The following is a 14,109-nucleotide window of genomic DNA, read 5'->3' as shown; positions in this document are numbered from 1 at the left end:
GAGACTTGGGTTGCAAAGATCCCCTGGAGGAGGGCATGGCAACCCACTCCAGTATTCTTGCCTGGAGATCCCCATGGACAGAGGAGCCTGGTGGGCTACAGTCCATGGGGGGGTCACAAAGAGTCAACTAAGCAATTGCACATCCTTTCCATTGTTAAACTGTAATATATCATTTCATATTAATCTTGATCAGCAAAACAGTTTTGTTGCTTTGTTAACTATTGTGACGAGAATATTTCTTTTTAAAGGGTGTTAACTGTTACTGTGAATGTTATCTTCTCTTTGCAATACCAGGGGGAGTATGTTGCTGCAGTACGGGACTTCTACTTGTCTGTTTATTTTTTCAAAAAGAAAACAACAACAAGGTAAGAATTCCGTTTTGATAGCTTTATTTTATTTACTCAAGAGTTTATTGTAATTTTATTTATCTTAATTTTATTCATCCTGTGACCCAAAGCTATTTCTATACCATATTAAAATTATGAAACCACAAGATATAAAGGTAGAATTTTTAATCCACAGTGAGTTAAAATTATTACACACAAAATCCTAGGGAGCTTGTCTGCCTAAAACTCCATCCACACATAGATTTCTGCTGTCAGAATTGAGATGTGGTTTCCAAAGTCTTTTCTAGATTATCCTCATTTATATTGTGGCTATAGAGATGAATATAGGCTTTTGGATATCTGGGCTTAACATGATTCAAATTAGTTTATTGAACCACCTTGCACTTCAGATTAACATACATTTTAAATGGGGATGATACCATTAAATGGGGATCATGAACTCCTTATTGCAAAATTCAGACTTAAGTTGAAGAAAGTAGGCAAAACCACTAGACTCTTCAGATATGACCTAAATCAAACACCTTACGATTATACAGTGGAAGTGACAAACAGATTCGAGGATTTAGATCTGATAGAGTGCCTGAAGAACTATGGATGGAGGTTTGTGACATTGTACAGGAGGCAGTGATCAAGACCATCCCCAAGAAAAAGAAACGAAAAATGGCAAAATGGTTGTCTGAGGAGGCCTTACAAATAGCTGAGAAAAGAAGAGGAACTAAAGGCAAAAGAGAAAAGGAAAAATACACCCATATGAGTGCAGAGTTCCAAGGAATAGCAAGGAGAGATCAGAAAGCCTTCTTCAGTGATCAATGCAAAGAACTAGAGGAAAACAATAAAATGGGAAAGACTGGACATTTCTTTAAGAAAATCAGAGATATCAAGGGAACATTTCATGCAAAGATGGGCACAATAAAGGACAGAAAGGGTATGGACCTAACAGAAGCAGAAGATACTAAGAAGAGGTGGCAAGAATACACCGAAGAACTACTCAAAAAAGATCTTCAGATAACCAGATAACCACGATGGTGTGATCACTCACCTAGAGCCAGACATCCTGGAATGCAAAGTTAAGTGGGCATCACTATGAACAAAGCTAGTGGAGGTGATGGAATTCCAGTTGAGCTATTTCAAATCCTAAAAGATGATGCTGTGAAAGTGCTACACTCAATATGCCAGCAAATTTGGAAAACTCAGCAGTGGCCCCAGAACTGGGAAAGGTCAGTTTTCATTGCAATCCCAAAGAAAGGCAATGCCAAAGAATGTTCAAACTACCGCACAGTTGTACTCATCTCACACACTAGCAAAGTGATGCTCAAAATTCTCCAGGCCAGGCTTTAACAGAATGTGAATCATGAACTTCCAGATTTTCAACTGGATTTAGAGGAACCAGAGATCAAATTGCCAACATCCGTTGGATCATCAGAAAAGCATGAGAGCTCCAGAAAAACATTTGCTTCTGCTATATTGACTATGCCAAAACCTTTGACTGTGTGGATAACAACAAACTGTGGAAAATTCTTCAAAAGATAGGAATACCAGACCACCTTACCTGCCTCCTGAGAAATCTGTATGCGGGTCAAGAAGCAACAGTTAGAATAGAACGTAGAACAACAGACTGGTTCCAAGTAGGGAAAGGAGTACATCAAGGCTGTATGTTGTCACCTTGCTTATTTAACTTATATACAGAGTACATCATATGAAATGCTGGGCTAGATGAAGCACAAACTGGAATCAAGATTGCTGGGAGAAATATCAATAACCTCAGATATGCAGATGACACCACCCTTATGGCAGAAAGTGAAGAACTGAAGAGCCTCTTGGTGAAAGTGAAAGAGCAGAGTGAAAAAGTTGGCTTAAAGCTCAACATTCAGAAAACAAAGATCATGGCATCCGGTCCCATTACTTTATGGCAAATAGATGGGGAAACAGTGACAGACTTTATTTTTGGGGGCTCCAAAATCACCGCAGATGATGGCTGCAGCCATGAAATTCAAAGACACTTGCTCCTTGGATGAAAAGTTATGACCAATCTAGATGGCATATTAAAAAGCAAAGATATACTTTGCTGACAAAGGTCCATCTGGTCAAAGCTATGGTTTTTCTAGTCTTTTATGGATGTGAGAGTTTATAAAGAAAGCTGAGCATGGAAGAATTAATGCTTTTGAACTGTGGTGTTGCAGAAGACTCTTGAGAGACCCTTCGACTGCAAGGAGATCAAACCATTCTATCCTAAAGGAAGTCAGTCCTGAATATTCATTGGAAAGACTGATGCTGAAGCTGAAACTCCAATACTTTGGCTACCTGATGCGAAGAACTGACTCACTGGAAAAGACTGATGCTGGGATAGATTGAATGCAGGGGGAGAAGGGGATGACAAAGGATGAGCTGGTTGGATGTCATCACCAACTCGATGGACATGAGTAGAGTCCAGGAGTTGGTGATGGACAGAGAATCCTGGTGTGTTGCAGTCCATGGGGTTGCAGAGTCGGACGCGACTGAGCAACTGAACTGAACTGAACAGAGTTGTAAGGATGACTGAGATAATATATTTAAAGAGGCTAGTGCTAAGCATGGGATTTCCCAGGCGGCACATTGGTAAAGAATCTGTCTGCCAGTGCAAGAGATACTAGAGACATGGGTTTGATCCTTGGATTGGGAAGTTTCCCTGGTGAAGGAAATGGCAACCCACTCCAGTGTTCTTGTCTGGAAAGTCCCATGGACAGAGGAGCCTGGTGGGCTGCAGTCTGTGGGATTGTGAAGAGTCAGACAGAACTGAGCCCAGCACACAGCAACACAGTGCTAAGCATGAGAAGTCACTCTTCAAAGGACGCTGTCCTCTTGAACCCTGCCTGAAGATTAACATCTGTTTTCCTTTGCAGTATAAGAAGGATCCTTACATCTTTGAACAGATTATCCAGCTGTCTCAGATATAATTTCTGAAGCTTATCCATACTTAATACTAAAAACTTAGCTTAAACAAGAAATTTTAACAAACTTTGGCCAGGTAGAAAACCACGGAAAGGACTGTCTGTTCTTTATTTCACTCTCAGTAGCCTCCATGGATAAGTAATTATGGTAGAATGTTATTCACATAAAGTTTATATTGTTTAATAATAAATGTTTATAAAATGTAATTGATGATTCCTGGTCACAGTTTTTCTTAAAAATCGTACATTTATATTCAGTGCATTCTGAGAGCTCACCAGTTTGGCTTGATAAGGATGGACCTCCTTTTACTTAACTATATCACACCCACCAAGTCTTTAATAATCAAGGTAAAATTTTTTTCTTCTAGGTTTACCTTATCATCATCAAGAAATAAGAAACATGCTAGGAACAACTTTACATGTGTAACATGTCACCCAAAGGAAGATTGCATAGCAACTGGTCACAAGGATGGCAAAATTCGTCTTTGGTCGGTTTACTCTTGAAGAGCTTGATGATCATTTATTTCTTCTGGATTAGTCCTGCAGAACAGGGGTATACCTGGGTACAGGGAGAAGGACAGAACTGAAAAGCAGCTGCTAATAGTAGATGAGGCTTTGCTGGCGTCCTCCCTGTCTTTTTTTTTTTCTCCCTTTTTTATATTACTATACTCTTCATTGCACACTTACTATTTTAAGATTTCCACCCTTGGCCCTAGGAGTGAAAAAGGTGCATTTTATCTATAAGAGAGCTTTTTGTCAGCCTTTAAGTAAAATGGAAAGAGTAACAACAGTGAATATTGAACTGGTAGGATACTATGATGGCCTGTTGTTTGCAGAAGTGACTGGTTTAGAAATAGAAAGTGTTCTTTTTGCACATTAAAACCAGTGAGCTTGATAAACATACCCCTGTGACCAAATTAAGAATTTTGGTTTTTTCCAACAGGAGGAATTTTGATGATGAAAAGAAATATACATATACATGTTTACATTGGCATCATGATTTGGTTATGGATTTGGCTTTTTCAGTGACAGGTAAGTGCAGATTTAATAATTAAAATGAACTTTTGAAATGTGTGAACCAAGTATTTTAATTCATTGTATTTATAGTCTGAAAGACTTAGAATTGCCTGGGCAAAATGAATTTTAAGCGCTTATATATTACTCACGTTTTAGGCATAGTTAGCACAATGCTTATTGCACAATACCATTTGTTTAAGGTTTCAGAGCCCTTCAGAGTATCAAACTGTACACCTGTCATAAAGCCTCTTGTTAATACACACCTATTTAAATTATATTACTTTTTTGTTTTAATGTATGTGCACATTGTCAAGTGCTTGTTGTCCATGAGTCTAACTACAGTTTATCAAGAGCAAGTGACTGCTGATGCTTCACATCCATTATCTCATTACGTTGACTCCAAAAATAATAGGCACCTTTATTCTCGTCGTACAGATGCCATAAATGAGCTTTATAGTTGAGAACTAAGTTGCTTAAAAGGTCACATGGCTAGTAAGTTCGATTTGGACCTAGATCTAGTTCAAAAGTTTCTTTTTTTACCTATAAGATCGCCACATTCACTGTTTGAAGTTAATTCAGTCCTTCGTTCCATTTAAGCTGCATGAGAGTGGCTGTAATGAGTAAAAACACCCCCTTGGAAATAGGATGACCTACAATAGAAATTTGGGGTACATTTTGCCTTTGGTTACTTTAGCATCCCTACACCTGTGTGCTGAAAATCATGTCATTATATTTTGGCTGGTTCCGAACAATGCAGGGGACGGGGTGCTGCATGCTCCAGGGGTTGGTGTCCCTGGAGAAGGTGGATTTTCTTCCTGCAGGTCTTCCTAGAGACGGCCAGGACAAGTCTTAGTACTGTGGGCTCTGGATTCCTACAGGGTTTCTTGGGTTTAACTCACTGGAGCTTTGGGAAGTAGAAGGTATCCTCAGCCCACTTGTGCTTTTGGTTTTGGGGGTTGGGGAGTGGTGTGTGGAAGGGTGGGACGCAGCCTGATACTTAGAGTAGTACAGCTGGAGTCCACGGGAACTGAGAACAAAAGGAGAAGGAAGAGGGTGTTAACCCTGTGGATGGAAGACATAGGCCACCTTTTCTTTAACCCGCCCCCGCCCCCCACCCCAGCCCCCAGAGTACAAAGGAGGGTGTTTGTGGCGTTTTGTATGTATGCGTCTGTAATGTTTCAGGCTGTGTCTTTATTGTTTCCTGACCCAGGGTGGTTTCTTCAGCCCTTCCTACTGTTTGTTTTTCTCTGCTGTGACCCCTGCTCAAATCAGGACCAAGATCAACTGATAAATATTGTCATTGTGACTTTTCTCTTTTGTTGTCCTTACCCATCTTGCCCACTGCCTGTCAAGCTAGTTATTAGTCATAGCTTTCTTGATAGCCTTACTTATCCTTAAGCCCTGGAACATTCAGGATCGGCCTTTTCAGGTTGGGTTTAGGGAAGAAGGCATAGTTAGATTAGTTGGCACTCAAAGAAAGAAAAAACGAATACCAAGTGCCTCTACTGTGAACCAGGGCTTTCTTACAGGAGGTACTGCAGATCATCTTGGCTAATAGAGCTGAATTCTTGATGTCATTTTTTTAAATCACATGAATGTTTGTAAATAAGAAGTAATATAGTACATGGTTGTCAGTGAAATGTTAGAATTGACCCTGAATATGTATAAGAGTTAACTGAAGAAAGAAATTAGTTGTCTGTGCAAACAGTTTTTAGAACTGTTTATAAGTTAGGTTAAATATTAACTGTATAAACTGTTTTGGCTCCACTTTGAACCCAGTCATGCTTTCTGTGAGCATCTAAGTTTTATTGTTTTTTAAATTATGAAAATAACACATTTACAGGAGACCTGGAAAATACAAAACAAAGTTACATGTAGTTTCACCATATATATTACAATTGTCTGTTTTAAGTCGATAAATTAAGATTTTTAGTTAGAGTTTCAATATCAAACTCTCAGAAATTATTAGAATGAATGTACAGAGGAGTACAAGAATATAGAAGACCTGAAAAGTTAGAGGACTGAAAAAAACACAGAGGGTGATTGCAGAGAATCTTTTAAATGAGAAATGAATAGCAAAGCTCCTTTAAAAATCCCATATATTTGGAAATTAAATGTCCACTTTTGAATGAGAGGTACATCCAAGATGCCATAACAAGGAAAATTACAAAATATTTTTAATAGAATAAAAGTGAAAAGAGAATTCAGTGGAATTTTTTGCATGCAGCTGATACTGCTCAGTGCAATTAAATACAATGTAGAGTCTTGAATAACCCACTCCAGTGTTCTTGCCTGGAGAATCCCAGGGATGGGGGAGCCTGGTGGGCTGCCGTCTATGGGGTCGCAGAGTCAGACACGACTGAAGCGACTTAGCAGCAGCAGCAGCAGCAGAGTCTTGAATAAGGTATGAAAACAAATAATGGACACTAACGTAAAATTCTATGAGATGTGAACAAAATCTGTACTTCAGTTAATAATGCTGAATCACGTTAATTTCTTTTTTTTTTTTTTTAATTTTTACAATGTTGTGTTGGTTTCTGCCGTACAACAATGCAAATCAGGTATAATTACTCATACATCCCTGCCTTCCCTAGCCCCCTCCCCTGCCCCCATCCGATCCCTCCAGGCCATCACAGAGCACCACACTGGGCTCCCTGTGCTGCACGCAGCTTCTCACCAGCTGTCCACCTCACACCCGAGAGTGCACACGTGTTGATGCTACTTTCTCCATTCATCCCTCTCTCTCCCTCCCCCACTGTCCACAAGCCCATTCTGTGTCTACATCTGCATCTCCTTTCCTTCCCTGCAAGTAAGCTCATCAGTATCACTTTTTCTAGATTCCATATATATGTGTTAATATACTGTATTTGTTTTTCTCTTTCTGACTTACTTAACTATAACAGATTCTAGGTTCATCCATCTTGTTAGCATCTAATTTGTTACTTCATTCTGATCTTTAAGCCTTTTTTATTTCAGTGCTCTAGGACCTCAGGTTAATGTTGAATAAAAGTGGTACGGTGTTCCCAACACAGGGGGAAGGTTTTCAGTGTTTCACCACTAAATTACCTGTAGATTTTCTATAGGTGTTTTGGTGAAATTTTAAAGGTCTCACTACTTGGTTACTGAGTTTTTATTATGGGTCTAGAATAATATCATTTATGTTCTCTGCATCTATAGTAAAATACTGATGATTTATTTATTTTTCCTTTATCTCGAAGTAGAGTTCATTACATTGGCTTATTTTTCAGACATTAAAATAACCTCACATTGCTGCAGTGCACTTTACCCTGCAGTGATGTCCTGTCTTTTTAGTGTATCGTTGGATTCAGCTTGCTGTTTTCATGTGGTGGTTTTTGCCAGTTAAGAAATTGGCTTGCACTTTTCTTAAGAGTGTACTAGTTTTGGTGCTGAAGTATGCTGGTCTTCAAAACAAATTGGGAAGTGTTCTTTCTTTTTTGTTACCTGGAAGAGAGTAAAACTGGTTTATTTCTTCCTTAAATGTTTGGAAAAGTTCACTAGTGAAGCCATTTGGGCCTGGAGGATGTTTGTGTTACCCAGATTTTCTAGTTATTGGCAGAATTGGTCAGCAATGAAGTAATGACATAACCAGAAAGAAAAAAAAATCCATGAATCAGTGATCTTTAAATCTTTTGTCTTCCAAGTTTATTAAAAGATATAAAGACACTTGTTTGCACGTTTTTTTAAATAGTTTTTCTCTAACATAGGAAAAATCACAACATTGATTATATCTTCGTATTTTTTCTCTTTCTCATTTCTTTGGGTGGATGAGAAGGCAGCAGTCTGCTGAGCGGTGGCCGTGAGTCTGTCCTCGTAGAGTGGCGAGAGGCGGCAGAGAAGAATAAGGAGTTCCTCCCCCGCTTAGGAGCTACCATTGAACATATCTCAGTGTCACCAGCCGGGGATTTGTTCTGTACTTCACATTCCGATAACAGTAGGTCTGAATTTGTTGTCGTGAGGAAATATGATTTTGTGTAATGTCATAAATTAGCTAGCGTCTGTAGGGAATGGAAAATAGCAAACTAAGAGTAGCATAGGATTTAACCAGCCTTTTTTTCTCTTCCATTTCTCATCTTTTCTCCATCCTTTTCTTGCCCTTAGATGCCACCAGAATCCTACATTTCCAGAGTTGTTTTTATGAGAGTATATGGCTAAGTGTATTTAGTTATTGTTATGCCACTTATATTTAAAGATCTTTTTCATGTAGGATGATTGGGGGAATAAAAGAAGGGTTTTGAAATGGGCGTTTGTGTTTTTACAATATAATGTCATTTTTGTAAGAATGCTATGAGATTTTCCTTTGGTATAACCATTATCTCAGTGTGAGAGCTATTATCTCAGTGTGGGATTTTGACAGAAATGGAGGCAGTCTTGTGATTCCTCCAACACATTTAGTCATCCTGTTATAACTCAGCTGAGATGTGAATCCCATAGCCCACTGCCTGGTTTCCCCTCAACAGAGAGCATGGCCAACCAACCCATTAATGCAGTGATTCATTTCAAAGTAAACTGTAACCATCTCTTTTGGGGCAAATAAGTTTCTGAGTTAACATTTTCAGTGTAGTCATAGTCACAGCAGAAAACTTAGAGGTTCCAACAGGGACTGAAAGGTGGGATGAAAAGCCCTCATCACACCCCTGGTTTTTCTGTTAAATAACAAAGTAGTCCTAACTCTCCAGTCACACCCCAAGAACATAACTCACTTGTCTTCTGTATTCTGGTATATATCAGAAGAATATAAATTCACCTTTTTTTTTTTTTTTTTTTTGCCTTGAAATTTGACTCATTTATGTTTAACTGTTTTTTTTACCCACAGAGATAACAATCATTCACCGAAACCTTGAGGCGTCTGCAGTAATTCAAGGCCTGGTAAAAGGTACTGCAGACCTTTGGCTGTGGAATAGTGTACATTTTTTAGAGTGAATATTTTTCTGATTTCAGCTACTATTCATCACTTCTTTTGCAGACAGAAGTATCTTTACTGGTTTGATGATTGACCCAAGAACTAAAGCTTTGGTTTTGAACGGGAAACCTGGCCACCTGCAGTTTTATTCTCTCCAAAGTGATAAACAGTTATACAATGTAAGATTTTGATGCATTAACTAATCTTAAAACTAGTGAAAGTTTTATAGCACCCACTGGGGTCAGGTAGCTTTTTATGACTTCTTAAGATGTTGTGCCTGTGTTATTCAAACATTGTATTATCAGTTGTTTACAGCCACAGTTGCAGATGAAGTCTGCCTGTAAAAGCCAGTCAGCACTGTTGTGTAGGCTCTTCTTTTATTGTTTCAGACAACACTAATTAACTGTTACACACATCTCTACCTTTGAGTCACAAGGATGGGATATGAGAATATGTGGATTGACGGCACAGACACGTCTGTGTTTTGTGGCAAAACAGTGTCATATGTGCATACTGAAGATAAAATTCTCAGTGTAGATTAAAGAGGAACACTTTCTGTAATCCTAATAAATGCAGTCTAGACTTTGCACTTTTTCTTTTGTGCCCCACAGTACCCTTTATTGGAGAAGGAGATGGCAACCCACTCCAGTGTTCTTGCCTGGAGAATCCCAGGGATGCGGGAGCCTGGTGGGCTGCCATCTGTGGGGCCACACAGAGTCGGACATGACTGAAGCAACTTAGTACCCTTTATAGATTTCTATTACAGCCTCTCTAACACTTTGTCTCTTTCCCTCCAATACCTTTTAACCTCTCAAAGAAAGAGAATGTACTGATCTTTGTACATTCTAATACAATGCCTGGAAATAGTAGACACTGAATACATTTTTAGATGTAGATGAGGAAATAAAATAAAGGAAACAATTATAAATGCTCGTCTGTTTACAGTATTGTTCTTTTTTCACTCCTTAAAAATTGTAGGTTTTATTTTTGCTCTCTTTGTTTCTAGTGATGTGAAATCTAGTCTTGAGATTTTATATAAAACTATTTGAAACAAAAGAAAAACATTACTGTAATCTAAGATTTTGTTCTAAGATCTATAAATGGAGCATAATCATTACTAAAATTCAAGATTGTTGAAAAATTATCACCACTGAATTTGTTACATAATATGCTTCATTTTTTAATGGCAGTTTTGATCACCATAAATGGTTAGTTCATTTTTGTCTAAAAGCCTGTTACTCTAGATTCCAGAAGATATTTATGATGTGGTTATTTATTATTCCTTGAATGCTTTAACATTTACATATTTACATTAATAAAAATTTTGGATTTTTTTTTAACCCATCAGTTAGATATTATACAGCAGGAATATATCAATGATTCTGGTCTGATCCAAATTGAGCTAACAAAGGCTGCATTTGGCTGCTATGGTAATTGGCTTGCAACGGTGGAACAACGTCAAGAAAAGGAAACTGAGCTTGAATTGCAAATGAAACTATGGATGTATAATAAGAAAACACAAGGGTAAGATTACCTATATAGCTGTTTAATTTCAGAGCAGAAAATTATTTGACTTTCTAGCTTGTGGTTTCAATTATTGGTCTTTTTGATACATTTATATTAAGAGAAATGAAGGAAGTGTTACTCCTCTAATAAAGCCTTTAAGCTTTCTGCTCTGAGAAAGCAGTGGTGTCCTCCAAGTTATGAGTCACTTCATTGCATAAATGAGGAAACGTGGAGAAGTGGCACCCCCAAGGACACACCTAATTGCAGGCAGATCCAGGATTAGAATGCAGCTGTCTTTGTTCCTTGGCTCTTTCATTGATGTTATACTACCTTCTTTGGGAAAAATGACAGTAGCAGGTGGTGGAAGTGTGGTGTGGTGCAGTTTCGACTAGATAAGGAGCCCACTAGTTTCTCATAGTATGGCTGTAATAGCTATTTATCAAGCAAGTCCTTGCTTGTCAAGACCTAGGCTTAGTTCTCTGTGCCAGTTATCTTGTGAATCTTCACAAGATAAGCCTGTTGTTGCATTTTACAGGTGAGGAAACAGTCCCTCCACACCACTCTCATAACCTGGACTTTTAAAAAATCTGTCAGCCAGACAGGACCACTGCCCTGATATTCTAGAAAACAGGGCTAGCATGAGTTCCTTTCATTCACACCAGTGTTCTGTCGAGGCAGAAACAAACTTTGGGAGGTAGTTTGGGTGACTTATTAGATACTGACCAGGGCAGTTTGAAATAGGTAGTGTTTCTGTACCTTCTTGCCACGAGGAGGGGCTTTATAGCCATTTCCTTTTTTGCTTTTTTTTTCAAAATAGGTATATGTGTTCTGCAGTTTTCCTGTACTTTAGTGTAGTAGCCTTTCAAGTGTCATGTTTGGACAGACCCCTATTTTATACTCACTGTGTACCAGTAAGTTGACACTACGTAATCGTCTGTGTTAATGTAAGTTACACGAGGCCAGAGGTAATGTGCCGGAACTCTCTGCGTCTTTTGTCTGTTAGTGACAGAGCACTCAACTGCTGCTCCTTATGGGTAGTAATATATAAGTTGCCTAATCTTAATGATTCTGTTGGAAAATGTACAACTTGTAAGGAATTCTTAATATTCAGTGATAGTATCTCATATTGTCCTGGTATAAAAATAAATTGGTTTCCTTCCTACTAGGTTTGTTCTTAATACAAAGGTTAACATGCCACATGAGGACCACATCACAGCTCTCTGTTTCTGTAATGCAGAAAAATCTGAAAGCTCCACGTTGGTTACAGCAAGTAAAGATGGCCACTTCAAAGTGTGGATATTAACAGATGATTCTGATATATACAGTAAGTTGCTTAAATATAGTGTATGCATATGTAGTGTACAAGTTTAAGAATTGGTATGTTTAACTCAAGAAAATTATATCCATTCTGGGAGGATTTTTTCAACTATAATTCTGTAGACCACTGCCTACTTTCAAATGATTTGGGAAATAACATTTTTACATTCCTTCTTTCCCAAATCTTTACTTATTTTATGACATTCTTGATTAATTGTGTGCTAATTACTCCATTTTATGAGGAAAGAGTTTTAAAAAAAGTTACTCCTTTTGCAATCGCTCCCTTTACTGTTGCACTAGAGGGAAGGCCAAGGTCTCTTGGAAGGGATACGAATCTCATATCAGTCAATGGTTTGTGACTAAATTTGGGGGAGGAAAGGTTTTTGTTGCTTCCTTGTTTTTTAATCTGTGTGTCTAATCAATTCCCTAAAATATTATCTAGCGTTATACTATATACTATTTCTATGCTCTACATTTCCACAGAAAAGGCTGTTGGCTGGACCTGTGACTTTGTGGGTAGTTATCATAAATACCAAGCAACTAACTGTTGTTTCTCTGAAGATGGCTCGTTGCTAGCAGTTAGTTTTGAAGAAATAGTTACAATATGGGATTCAGAGACTTGGGAACTTAAATGTACATTTTGTCAACGAGCTGGGAAAATAAGGTAGGTAAATAATTGGGAGAGTGTAAACTGCTGGATTTTTTTTTTAATTCAACAAGTCTTTCTACATAAACTTTAATAATAATTTATGCCTTCTCCAAAGGTATCCGGTGTGTCAGTGGTGCCAGCAGCTCAGCAAAATACTGGGAAGCTAAGAAATGCTGTGTTTGTAAACCGTGTGCATTAGTGTTCTCGGTTGTACTGCACAACAGTAGATGCCATGCATAAGCTCAGTAGATCCAGACAATGTTTACTTTCTCTGCATCTTCAAAAAAGCAATGTTATGCTCAAACTTCATTATTTTTAATAATGGCAAGGGAATTAACAGTAATATCTTCCATTTTATTTCAGGTCACTTGAGCATTTGAGGACAGAATGGCTAATTGTTTCTAATTTCTAACATATCTAATTCTGAATTTACTTTATAAAACTTCACAATTCATATTGCAGATCTGCCTCTTGAGGCAAAAAAAAAGCATAAAAGGTTTTAAGTAACTTAGTATGTTTCACATACACGTCCTCTATATGTGCCAATTACCGTACTGTACAGCATATTAGAAAAGAATTGGTCATCAAATCTGTTTTCCTAAAGACACAAAGTAACTGAATAAACCTTTCCTTTTGTGCTCCTTACCCCCTTTTTCTGCAGGATGATTATGAATAAAAACACGTGTGTATCTAAAAGTCGGCCTTGCACAAAACTAGTACTGTGCGGGAAGTCTGCAGTCCCTTGCAGCTAAGGGTGATAGAACTTACTGTTGTTGACTTCCCTGTTTTAATCTAGGGCGGGAAGTCTGCAGGCTTCTGTAACTGAGTGTGATAAAACTAACTTGTTACCTTCCTTGTTTTAATCTAGGGCGAGAAGTCTGCAGTCCTCTGCAACTGAGTGTGGTAGAACTAACGTGTTAACCTTCCTTGTTTTAATATAAAGCAAGAAGTCAGCAGGCCTTTGTAACTGAGTATGGCAGAACTAACTTGTTACCCTCCTTGTTTTAATTTAGGGCGGAAAGTCTGCAGTCCTTTGTACCTGAGTGTGGTAGAACTAAATTGTTAACTTCCTTGTTTTAATCTAGGCACCTTTGCTTTGGGAGATTGACTTGTTCCAAGTATCTTCTTGGTGTCACTGAAAATGGCATTCTGTGCTGTTGGAATCTGCTCAGTTGTGCATGTAAGATATTTTTTGCTATAAAGTAGTATCAGAGCACACAGGAAAATTTGGAGTGCTATGCCTGTAATAATAGACTTTGATTACAGTTGACTCTTGAGTGATGCAGGAGTTAGGGTCATTGACCCTCTGCACAATCAAAAATTCACGTATAACTTAGAGACAACCTTCTGTGGATTTAACCAGCCTTGGGTTGAACAGTGCTGTAACATTTGCTGTTTTAAAAGTCTCTGTGTATGTGTACCCGC

At 38.3% G+C, this 14,109-nt stretch overlaps 1 protein-coding gene across 2 annotated transcripts in view; it reads left to right on the top strand.

Annotated features, from left to right (window-relative positions):
- Window positions 1–14,109, top strand: part of WDR75 (WD repeat domain 75) — a 41,420-nt gene that overhangs the window by 18,932 nt on the left and 8,379 nt on the right. For both annotated transcript variants that reach the window (XM_061433122.1, XM_061433130.1), the window contains exons 6-15: window positions 295–365; window positions 3,643–3,762; window positions 4,218–4,306; window positions 8,085–8,243; window positions 9,126–9,185; window positions 9,276–9,391; window positions 10,561–10,736; window positions 11,885–12,042; window positions 12,519–12,699; window positions 13,770–13,864. In XM_061433122.1, coding sequence (XP_061289106.1) covers window positions 295–365; window positions 3,643–3,762; window positions 4,218–4,306; window positions 8,085–8,243; window positions 9,126–9,185; window positions 9,276–9,391; window positions 10,561–10,736; window positions 11,885–12,042; window positions 12,519–12,699; window positions 13,770–13,864 — 1,225 coding nt within the window. The remainder of the gene's footprint in view (window positions 1–294; window positions 366–3,642; window positions 3,763–4,217; window positions 4,307–8,084; window positions 8,244–9,125; window positions 9,186–9,275; window positions 9,392–10,560; window positions 10,737–11,884; window positions 12,043–12,518; window positions 12,700–13,769; window positions 13,865–14,109) is intronic.

The sequence above is a fragment of the Bos javanicus genome, chromosome 2 (assembly GCF_032452875.1).
Source record: "Bos javanicus breed banteng chromosome 2, ARS-OSU_banteng_1.0, whole genome shotgun sequence".
In the NCBI taxonomy this organism is placed as follows: Eukaryota; Metazoa; Chordata; class Mammalia; order Artiodactyla; family Bovidae; genus Bos; species Bos javanicus.
Note: the sequence above shows the minus strand (reverse complement) of the source record. Positions and strands in the feature narration are given on the sequence as shown.